Source organism: Phascolarctos cinereus, unplaced genomic scaffold, assembly GCF_003287225.1.
Source record: "Phascolarctos cinereus isolate Bilbo 61053 unplaced genomic scaffold, phaCin_HiC Scaffold_726;HRSCAF=1367, whole genome shotgun sequence".
Lineage (NCBI taxonomy): Eukaryota > Metazoa > Chordata > Mammalia > Diprotodontia > Phascolarctidae > Phascolarctos > Phascolarctos cinereus.
In genome coordinates this window covers 88277455-88289707 of record NW_027556098.1, presented here as the reverse complement: position 1 = coordinate 88289707, position 12253 = coordinate 88277455, and the positions used below count along the sequence as shown (strand labels likewise).

General features: G+C 37.4%; 1 protein-coding gene across 22 annotated transcripts in view; it reads left to right on the top strand.

Moving 5' to 3' along the window:
- The window catches only part of ABI3BP (ABI family member 3 binding protein), a 301592-nt gene that overhangs the window by 147038 nt on the left and 142301 nt on the right, over window positions 1–12253 (top strand). For all 22 annotated transcript variants that reach the window (XM_078146663.1, XM_020999893.2, XM_020999891.2 and 19 more), the window contains exons 5-6: window positions 4313–4494; window positions 7001–7056. In XM_078146663.1, the coding sequence (XP_078002789.1) occupies window positions 4313–4494; window positions 7001–7056 (238 nt within the window). The remainder of the gene's footprint in view (window positions 1–4312; window positions 4495–7000; window positions 7057–12253) is intronic.

Below are 12253 nucleotides of genomic sequence, written 5' to 3'. Positions count from 1 at the left end.
AACATTTCTCTCCTACTATTCCCCAACACACACACACACACACACACACACACACACACACACACACACACACACACAAGCACGCACACCCTTCTAACCCTTCCCTCTAGTCAGGATCTAATTACTGTCATATTTGCCTATACCTATAAATGGTACTTGCAGATTTTGAATAATTAACATTTAACTGGTTATTTACTTTCTGCACCCTTTGTTCCAACTGACCCTTTTCTCTTGCATTTTCTTCTGGGATTCCCATTTCTAGAAAAATGTTTAGGCCCTCATCATCTATTGACTGAACTATTACAATAGCATTTTAATCGACCTCCCTACCTCCATTCTCTCTTCTCTCCTAATCCTGCCTCCAGTCAATCGATCAAGAAGCGTTTATAAAGACCCCAGTATGTTCTAGTCATTGTAATAAGGACTGGGAATAAAAACTTAAAAGTAAAACAGTCTCTTAAAAGTAAAACTCCTCAAAGACCTTTCATGGGTATGAGGGTATGTGTGTGCGTATGTACATAGACATACATATGCACACTCACCCTTGTCTATACATATGTATATATGTATATATACACACATACATATACAAGATACATATAAAGTAGGCAAAAGACAGCCTCAGAGATGAAGGCACAAGCACCTAAGGGGATGAGGAAAGGCTTACTCAAAAACCATTGCTTGAACTAGGTTTTGAAGGAAAGCTGAGATTTCTAAGAAGCAGAGATGACAAGGACAGCCAATGCAAAGTCTCAAATATGGAGTATCCTATGTGAGGAACAATAAAAGTGTGGTTAAACTGTAGACTCGTATAGAGAAGAGTATTGTGTAAGAAGACTGGAAAAGTCCAAAGGCCACAGAATGTATAAAGTTTTAATTGTGAAATGGGAGTTTATATTCAATCCTAGAAGTAACAGAGAGCAACAGATTTATTGAGTGGTGGTGGTGACAGTGGCATATGAGGAGGTAGGTGTGACATGATTTCATTTAAAGGAAATCACTGGCAGTTGTGTAGAGGATAGATTGAAGTTGGGGAGAGATGATACAGGGAGATCAAATAGTAGGCTATTGCAATAGTCCTAGTAAGAGGCAATGAATGCCAATGAAGATTAGGATGGTTGGCTGTGTGAGTGGATAAAAGGGGTGTATGAGAGAGATGTAATAAAGGTAGAAACAACAATATTTGGCAGCTGGTTAGATATGAGGAATGAGTGAGAATGGAGAGTTGAGGATAACACTGAAGTAATAGGAAGGATGATGGTGCCCTCAACAGTAATAGGGGAATGTGGAAGAAGAGGCATGAGTTTTGGTGGAAAGATACTGAGTTGTTTTGTCCTTGCTGGGTCTAAGATGTCTATGGGACACCCAGTTCAAAATATCCACCAGGAAAATAGTGGTGTAGGACTGGAGCTCAGGAGAGAGAATGGGGTTGTAGACCTAGAACTTATCTGCATATAGAAAATACTTAAACCCATGAGTATTAATGAGGTTACCAAGAGAAAGAGAGTAGAGAGAAAAGAGAAGAGGACTCAGGAAAAAACCTTGGGCAGTAACTGATCGTGATTTGAATAAAGATCTAGTAAAGAAGAAGGAAAGAGAATAAGGGAATAAACATTTATTAAGCATCTACTATGTGCCAGGCACTGTGCTAACAGCTTTATAAATATTACCTCATTGGAAGGAAAGATCAGAGAAGTAGAAAGAGAACCAAAAGCAACCTTATGAAAACCCAGAGCAGATAGAATATTCTGGAAGAAAGGATTGTCAGTGGTATTATATGTTGCAAAGAGGTTAAGAAATATGAGAAGTGAGAATGGACCACTATATTTGACGATTAAGATAAGATAATTAAGGTAACTTTGGAGGAGATATTTTCTTGAAAATGTTCAGTTGGAAACCAGATTGCAGATGGTTTTGAAGAGAATAATAGAGAAAGGGAGGAGAGAAAATGGAAGCATCTAGTATAGAAGACCTTTTCAAGGAGTTCAGCTGAAGAGGAGAGGAGAGGTGCAGAGTGATAGCTAGCAGGATGAAAGGATCTAGTGAGAGGTTTGGTCTTTGCTTGTTTTGTTTTGTTTTGAAGGATGAAGGAAACTTGGGCATGTTTGTAGGCAGAAGGAAAAGAACCAGTATATGTGGAAAGTTTAGAGAGGGAAAATGATAGTGGGCTCTATTTTCAGTAAAGGCAGATTGGCACACCTGTTTTGCATCTGGGTCTACCACAACTGCCAAGCTCACTGTCTTATGAGTTTAGCTATTTGAATTTCTTTAAGAATTGTTTTTCTACCAAGATCATTACTCCCTTCCAATGCAGTCAGAGAGGTGTTTAGACTTTGTGAAGGCATCACTAGGTGTTAACATCTTTGTCATCCATGGTGGTTATATTCTGTGACTTTATCAGCTGAGTTTGGGTGAGATTAGAAGCAGGAACCAAATCCCTGTTCTCTTCCCATTCTTACAAATGACTTCATTCAGCTCTGTTCAGCAACGCAAGAGTAAGAGTAAAAGATATAGATGCTGGGAGTCATACAGGCTGAGGGTTTGGAAAAATGTGACTGGCTATAGAACAATGAAACAAGGGATCCAAGAGTAGAGAATAGGGTAGAGTTGAACTGCTCCACTGAAGGGTCAAAGTTGTGAAGGTTGGAGAGTATAGTCAGGAGTGGTGATGCTCTGGGAAAGTGCTTGATAGCGGAGGAACTGGACATCATACTGAGGGTGAAAAATGAGTTTGGAACAATGTGGCATTGAGGAATATGGAGTTACAACAATTACAATCAAATAAATGAATTTCAAATTAATAGAAGATGGAAATGGAATAACTGTGTATGATGGCAAGATCAAGGATATAAACATCCCTGTGTTTAGCTAAAGTGGAGTAGAGGAGTAGGTCATGGAGAGCTGTCAGCAAAAGAACTGGAAGGTTGGAGTACTTGAAGGAACATCAGCATATATGTTGAAGTGCCCTAGTATGATCCCAGGGATTCGGGTTGAAAACTTAGACACAGACAGGCACTAGGCATTAGCTGTCCACTGGGACAGCTGGGTAGTGGAGTAGATAGAGTGCTAAGCCTGGAGTCAGGAAAACTCATCTTCCTGAGTTCAAATCTGACCTCAGACACTTCCTAGCTGTGTGACCCTGGGCAAGTCATTTAATCCTGTTTGCCTCTGTTTCCTCAGCTATAAAATGAACTGGAGAAAGAAATGGCAAATCACTCCAGTATCCTTGCCAAGAAAAACCCAAACAGAGTCACAAAGAGTCAGCCATGACTGAGTAATAGCAACAGAATCTAGATAATGTCTCAGGGAAGTGGAAGAGGAGGAGAAATGTGACAAATTTGGTTACAGTGAACTTCAGAGAAGGAGCTATTGATGAGTGATGGTGATAGAGAGAAAGAGTTTGGAAACAGCAATAGAGGGCACATTCTGGTCAAACTGTCCTACTTGCTCTTTAGGTCATATAGATCATTCTATCTCCTCTCTCCCTGCTTTTACATTGTCTGCCCCTTATACCTAGAATGCACTTGCCACCACCATCCCTCCACCTCATAGCTTCTTTCAAAGCTTAGCTGAAATACAGAAAACCTATCCTGATCCCCCTCCCCCACCTTCCCCATTGCTAGTTACTGAAGTTCCTTTAAATCTAGTTTTGTACTTATTTTATACTACATTTCTGTGTACATTTTGTTTCCCCAATAGAATGTAAGGTCTCTGAAAGCTGGGACTTTTTTTTTTTTGTCTTTGTATCTCTAGTGCCTAGTGCAGTATCTGGCTCAGAGCAGGCACTTAATAAATGGCTTTTGAATTCAGGAACTCAAGGACATTATATTTTTTTCTATTAGATTTCATCTTATTAGATGCTATACATAGTCCTAACCTGTCAAAATCTTGTTGGATTCTGAATCTGTGGTACATCATGTATGACCTGGGGCACACAAGGCCATTTGCATAAGACTTTCCTCATGGGTGGAGGATGATTACTTGATGTTCCATGCCTTGGAGAGAGAGCCTGGAACCTTGTGTACTCTGGAAGCTGGAAGCCAGAAGTAGCCTCACTCTCCTCCAAAGCTTTTGCCAACTCTACCCATCAAACAGTCACGAAGCATAGAGTGATCATTCTCCACCAATGAGGAGAGTCTTATGCAAATGACTTTGAATCCTGGGTTACACATATTAACTTTTCCTTGAGTTTAATGTTCTCTGCAAGCAAAATCAATGCTTCTACTTAACCTGTATTATAAAGGCAGGACTGACATTGGGTATCAACTGTTTGGTGGCCAAACATAATATCATTACTTTTATTATTCAACAGATTATATACAGTTCGCTATAGGGAAAAAGACAAAGAAAAAAAATGGATTTTCCAACTCTGCCCAGCCACTGAAACAGTAGTTGAGAATCTGAAGCCAAATACCATTTATGAATTTGGAGTGAAAGATAATTTAGAAGGAGGACTCTGGAGCAGAATTTTTAATCACAAGACTGTTACAGGAAGTAAGTTTTTGGCACTGTTTATTTTTTAATCCTTTTTCAAGCACTTTTAATTATTTTATTATTGGTATGAAATAACATGGGTTGAATTTTATAGATTCGATGTCCCGCAAATGGCATTTGGTATATTTTATGAAATGTATTTTCCCTCAACGTAGGGGCCTATGTCAAATAGTCCAAAATATAAGCATGCTTTAAAATCATGAAGAAAAGCTTAAGGTTTTCTCTAATTATCTGCATTTTATGAAATAAAGACATGATGTTAGTTTTACTAAAGAAATTACTAAACAAATCTATGATGAAATAATGTCAGGCCAGTCATATATGGTGAAATATGAAGACCATTTGTCTCAGATTTTCTGGCTAGTCCTGATCTCAATTATTCAATCCCCTTCCTTCATTAGCAAAATATTCCAGAAATTCCAATATTTCAACAAATGGTAACTGAATGAATCAAATCAGAACTATAATAAATATATAAATATGACTCAAAACATTTGGAACTGCAAAAGATGGAGAATCGTAGATTGACTGTCTATTAGCTACTTAGTACTATATGCATGCATAGGTGAGATATGAGACAGGTTGGCAAAGGTGGAAAAGGTCTGATGTCAAAGTGATTTGTGTTAGGGATAACATTCCTGATTGTAAGTCTTATGAATAGCATACTGTAAACACTCACATAGATGTCCACACCATTATGTCAGCAAAGTAAGTTGATAAATCATTTTGGGGATTCATATGATATTGTTACCTTAGATACAGTCCATATTCAAGGAACCATTTTTTTTACTTGCAGAATTATATTCTTTCAATAAAACCTATACTTTAAAAAACTGAACTATCCTGAGATTCCATTTATGGATTGTCATTTATATAGAACATCTTACATAATCAATATTCTGAGAGGGGGGAAGAACCCAAAAAGGAGAACTCTAAAAATGTAGGAACTATTTTCATTTGTTCATTCATAAGCAAATGTTTCATGCTTCTTATTTCATAACAAAGATGATTATAAATTCCATAAGGTAAATGAAGTGATACTGAAGTGTCTGTTTTTTTCATGGCATTTCAGACATGCTTTCACAACTTTTAAATTATTTAGCAAGAGCCTACTGGCAAAAGGGAGCACTTTGGGAAGTTACTCAAGTATATACATTGAAACTTTGAAGGATCCAAGATTTATTTCATTGATATGGATTTTTCTTCCAATGACTCACATAACAACTGTCTGTACCTCTCTATCCTTTGCTACTGTTGTCCACCTTTTATGTTGTTCTCCCGTAATTGTACACAGAGGTCCAACTAGTGTGGTGGGGGCCTTCTTCACTTTACGTAGATAGTAGTGGGTTATGTTGCTGTTCATCAATTGTCCTTGTTCTCACTATGTGACTGGCATTTATCTCTGATGACACCTTTTATATAGGTAGATATAATTAATTAAACCATGCCTTGGTTGAATGAGAATAGTAACACAATTTTTCAAAATGTTTGCTTCCTTCCCATTAGAAGAATCGTACTCACAAGTGTCGTCTAGTTCAGAGTGTTACTTTTCATTACTATGATCATATAAAGACAGTAAATGTGCTTTTAATAGACTTCCCTCCTTTTTGTATTTGATTTTTAAAACAAGCATTAAAAGTGGTGAATCTCCAATGTACAAGAGTAAACTTTTTTTAAGGTCTAAGTCTTTAGATTAGTAGCATAGAGGAATATGACTGTCTAAGTCTTTACCTAGCTACTTGAAGACAATAAGTAAAGAGAATGTTGGAGGGGCAGCTAGATGGTGGAGTGGATAGAGCACTGGCCCTGGAGTCGAGGAGGACCTGAATTCAAATTTGATCTCAGACACTTGACACTTACTAGCTATGTGACACTGGGCAAGTCACTTAACTCCATTGCCTCGCAAAAAAAAAAAAAGAAAAAGAAAAGAAAAAGAAAGCTGGAGTATGAAGGAAACACCATCTTATATCATTATCAATATAAGACAGAATGAAAAAGGTTGTAGTAGCCACCTTTCGGGATATTGAGTCCACTGACATGGGAGATATGCCCTATCATATATCTATTTGGTGCACTTCCTACTATTTCCAAGGATAATTGTAGAGTTGATGATTCGAGTCATTAACAAAAAGCATACCCTCATTAACATTCCTTGTATATAGTCTGATAAAACCATATAATGATCTAAATTCCATTCATTGATGAGGGGAGAAGTGGAGGTGGGATGGCATTGTAGAAAACATTTCTGTCCCCATTGGTTGTCAGACACAAAAGAAGTAAGACCCTATTCATGTTCTCAGATTTCACGTTACAAGTATATATAAAATGGGTAAAAGAAAGTTGTGTTACCAATACTGAGATCATATATAGTAATTTTACCATTTAAAAGGAATGAAAATAAAATTGGTGAGAGATGGGGATTGAGTTGTCTTGACAAGTGATCATTTGATTTTTTTACTTGATGAGGTAAAAATAATGTTTCTTTATTTTTTCTCCATTACATCAGCTAAAAGTAAAGCAAATGGAAAAATTCAAAGTACCTATGACCAGATGCATACAGTGGTATGTAACAAATTTGTTTTCAAAATTAGCTAGCAAAAAGTTATTTTTAAGTATTTATGTATCCAATTTACTTTCTCACTGCTGTTTACTAAGTAGCTGAGGTCTAGAGAAGTGAAATTCATAGTGCTAATTAATCAAAAACTCTTAGGATTGACTGCTATAATTGTCTCTACCTAGTAAACAGCAGATTAGATAATTCCTAAGATCCCTATTTTCAGCTCCAATACTCTGTCAGGTCCATGATTCTGTAATTAATGTAACAATTAAATTATAGCATAATTATAATTAATCTAGCACTCTAAGTATGCCATTGTGTCTATGTGCTGTCATTCAGGTAGACTTTTTGTTGTATTGTTTTTTTCTTTAATTGCACACCTGATGTTTTCTAAATGAATAGCAGTAAAAGGAACACCTTTGGGGTTAGAGAGACCTGGGATTGTAATGGACTTTTTATAGCTGTGTTGCTACCATTTAACTTTCTCCTCTGTCAAGGGTCCCCTATTGGGGGGTAAAAAACTCTACTCTGTACTAAGTATCCTCATGGTTTCTACCCCATCTCCTATCAGGCCCTTCTCTCAAGGAAGAAACAGTCTTTTATATTTTAGTGTGGACTATTTTGCCTTTCCCAAATTGCATGTATTTTAGGCATTAGGTCTATTTTTATCATGAAAGATTCTCTCCTAGATAAAGGATTTTTAGCCATTCACTAGCAGGTAGGGTAGGCATTTTAGGGGAATATGAGAAGGACTCCCAAACAGTTAATTACTGTTTTTGAAGATGGTCCTGGCCAGGGTTGAATCCCCAGAAGATAGATGTATATCTCATGTGTAATTTTAAACATAGTCATAGGTGACAAAAAGGTATAGGCAATGACAAGCTTATACATCTTTGTTAACAAGTCATTGCTCATGTGACCGTTGTCTTCAAGTGGCTTGGGGAGGAGTGGTAAGAATGAATTTAGGAGAAGTTTTTATTAGAGGCTTGTGAAACAAAGAGTTGATATCAAAGCCTACCTGTGGTGCTCACTACCTGTACGATTATGAGCGAATTACTTAACTTCTCTGGACCTCAGTTTCCTTATCTATAAAATAAGGGCTTCTGGGGTTACTTCCATCCTACATCTCTGATTCTTGGAAATCACAAGCCATAAGATGATATGTACGAGGAATAGAGAAACACAGATGTTTGTATATTTGTGTGTATATATATTTCATATTTATGTGTATATGTGTACATGTATATATATGTACATGCTTATGTACATATAGGCAAACACATATATGTTACTCTTTTATAGATGAATCAAATCTGAAAGAAGAAAATCTCACAATGAAACTTTAAACTCAGAGGTCCATTTGTCCTTATCTCACCTTCTAAGACCATCTTAATTCTTATTTTGAGTGGGTAGGTTCTTAGGAATGGTACCATCTCCCCAACACATGTAGCTGCTTCATTTTTGGTTTTATTTCTTCTCCTATGAAGCACTAGGTCTTTCTCCCTTTGCAGTCACTTGCTCCAAACAAACTGTGTTACTTTTGGCAGAGTAGCCCTGTTGAGGGGGATTACTCAGCAGGAGTGGGAGAAGATTAGGTCTCACTCCCAGGGGCTTTTATTCCCTTCTCCCATCATAAATAAATATGATTGGGGGAGGGGGGCAGTTTAAAGAGACAGAGAGGGTACAATGGGAAGTAACTTCCTGTATCTCTGATACAGATCCAAAAATTTTATCACTTCAAGCTGCAAGGTGGAGTCCTCCCTTAACCTCAGCCAGCAATCCTGGTGTTGCAGCATGAAGTGCTTGTTTATTTCCAAAGGGAAACACAACTCCATTCAAAAGGATATTTTAAGGCTCTTCTATTCAGCTTGGTTCAGGACTACCATCTGGACAGAATGAAAAAAAAAATTTTGTTTTAACTGACATCTGTACAGCTCTGCAATTTGAGGAAAATTGGAAAGGAAGACTCTGGGATAGCCTCTGACATCCTAAATGGCCATATCTTCTGTCCTTTTCATTTATTTGATATAATGACTCATATCAGACAAAAAAGTAATGACGGTGATGATGAAAAGCTTAAATATCATTTCATCGAGAACCTGCATAAGAGGGCATTATCTCAGGGGCTTTGAAATAAATACTGATATGCCATCAAAGGTTAATCAAAATGAAAGCTTTAGACAATATTTTCATTTCATGCTTGAATACATGTAAATACTTTTTCCTCTGAACACTTTCCAAAGAGTGGGGGAAATAAAGGATTTGAATGGAAGAACAATATTGATTATTTCTTTAAATGAATGATACTATTTTAGGTAAAGTAAAAATCTTTGAAAGGACTCAGTTTTTGAACTTTATTCACTTATACATATATATATATATATATATATATATATATATTACATATCCTGATAACCTTTGTCAATGGCTAATGCTGGAAATAGTATGAGATAGAAATAAAACCTTTATCCAAAAAGTTATTTTTTCATAGTATATAATAAGTCATCTGTAATTTAGGGTATATGGGAAGATGACCGAGACTTCTTTATGGCTGCTTACTAATGATATTTGGGACATTTAAAAAAAATTAGAATCAATTGCCTTTCTTAATACTGGCAATTTCTTAGAAAAGTATTGACCATTAGTATTTGATTATTTGGTCATAATGTACGAAGTGATGATCTCTAACAGTACCTATTTTTAACTTATCACATCTGTTTTTAGAATTGTACATTTATAAATATACTTTATAATCCAGTGGCTAGATAAACTGAGTTTTAAAGAATAGAGTATGTTTTTCAGCTAGTGTTTTAAAATACAATTTTAATTGTTTAGGAAAAGCCAACTCCTCCTGAAATCAGTCTTCCCCTGGGGTGTGACATCTCTTCTGACCTTTTCTTCATTATCATCCAGATCCACCCATCTCCTAAGGGAAAAGCATCTATTATTGGCAAAAGGGGGAAATGTGCTGCCAATTTTTTTAGTTTAACAGTGATCAGATAAGGAATGCCAAGAGTAAGAATGATCCCTTTTCTTTCTCTCCCTTTATCCATACCCCAAGATTATGCACACAGAGCAAATTATATATCCTAAGTACATCCATGTTCTAGGTAGAAAGTTTAGAAAATATTTCTAGGCCAAAGATATAATAACAAATAGTTAGATCTGGTTTTCCATGTTAGCCAGAAATTTGAAAACTTTCACAAGAAGCATGTTGGTTTTGGTTTTAGCTAGATCTGAATCAGCGTGTTTCATTACTTAGTCAGTTTAGAAGAAAATGGGTGGAGTTTTTTAGAATGAATTAAAACCAGAATGTAGTATATTAAGGTTCTTCTCTTGTGCACATTTGTTTTTTCTTTCAAGACAGTGGAATTGTTTTATGGGCAACTTTTAACCAGACTTCAAATGTCCCTCTATCCTACGGATTTGAAGATAAAATAAGATCTCAAATAGATTGCTGTTACAAAAATGGTGAATGAAATTGAGATGCTAAGACCTTTTGTTCCAGAATTGTCAAGGGTGCTTTGTGACATAGCTTTGATATAAGCTTGATAAAATTTGGGATAAATCAGTAATGCCAATTCTTCGTGAGTTGCTATTTCATAAGAGACAATAAAGTTGCTGCTGAACTCAAGAGGCCCAAGTTGTTTAATTCCCCAGGACCATATTGGTGCAAGCTAAAGAGGCCCCTCTCAGCTCTGGATTTGGTACATGCAGATAGGTTTTGTACTGGGGAAAGACCAACTAAAACACCAATATCTTTTTTTTTGTCTCTACTACTTCTCACTTTCCAGCCTCCCACCTCCTACCCTCTACCCAATCCTGAAGGCTCAGAGAAATGTACTTAAAGCTTAAGATTTTACTTATGTCCAGGATCTCTCCAAAGCAAGGAATTGAAAAATCCTTAATATACAATATAAACCAGGCATAGAATAGCTATTTGTTTCCTCTCCATGCAAGGAAATGTTCAACAAGCAAATGTGACTCTCTAAGTGTTCATTAATAAAGACTTAAAACAAGCAGCAGTAGTAACACACCTACGGTTATACTTTCCTGAAAGGTTGGGAGTTAAACATTGGAACGGAAGCAGTTTGTGGGACCACCAGTAGGCCTCATTACAATTCTGATTGTTTCTGCATTGTCCAAACAATTGTCTCCAAGTCTTTATCTCCTAGTAAGCCAAGCCTGTTTGGGCTTGTGCTCTAACCGGTGGTTGTCACCTCCTCTTAAAAAAAAAAAACCCTCTAGTAGATATAGAAAGAGCATCCCCCACACCTGCCGAGGAAGCAGTATCTCCAGGGCTCTTAAATACACAGGGTAACCTCTCAAACTGAAAATATACATCACAGGACCATTGCTGAGGCACCTAGGATTAGGCAAAGAAACATGAAGTAGAAGCAGCATCTAGGGTTCTGTGTCTAGTCCAGGGGAGGCGAACCTTCATCCTTGAGGCCACATGTGGCCCTCTAAGTCCTCAAGCGTGGCCTTTGACTGAATCCAAACTTCACAGAACAAATCCCCTTAATAAAAGGATTTGTTCTGTAAAACTTGGACTCAGTCAAGAGGCCATATCCGAGGACCTAAAAGGCCACATGTCACTTCGAGGTGGCAGGTTTCCTACCCCTGGTCTAGTCTCAGAATCACCCAGGCAGGGTATCTGCTTTAGCAGCCATATTCTAACATCTGCTATGTGGCCAGGGTATGATAAGGGAACCAGTACCCTATACCCTTATAGGAAAAGACTCAGATAGTCCTGACACAATCTACAGACAAGAAGAGAAGAGCACTGGGTTAGTGGCTCTTCCTGCTCAATGGACGATAAGGTCCCAAACACCAAGGACTTTCAGCAATTAGTCACATGTGTCCCTGAAGTCCCTAGAAGTTTCCAGGGGAAACCTTCTAGGTCTTTGAGTGTAGCCTTTTGACTGAGCCTAAATTTCACAGAGAAAATCCTTTTATTAAGGGGATTTGTTCTGTGAAGTTTGGATTCAGGCCAAACTTGAGGACCTAGAGGGCCACATGTGGCCTTGAGGCCTCACATTCCTCACCCCCTCTATAGACCCGTTCCTATGCATGCTTCGTGGGGTGCAACCTTCACTACATATTAGCCTCCCAGGCAAAACTCTGAAAGACAGTGAAAGCAGCCAAGTAAGGCAATGTGTGAAGGACATGGAGTGAGATAACCTGAATTGAAATCCCACC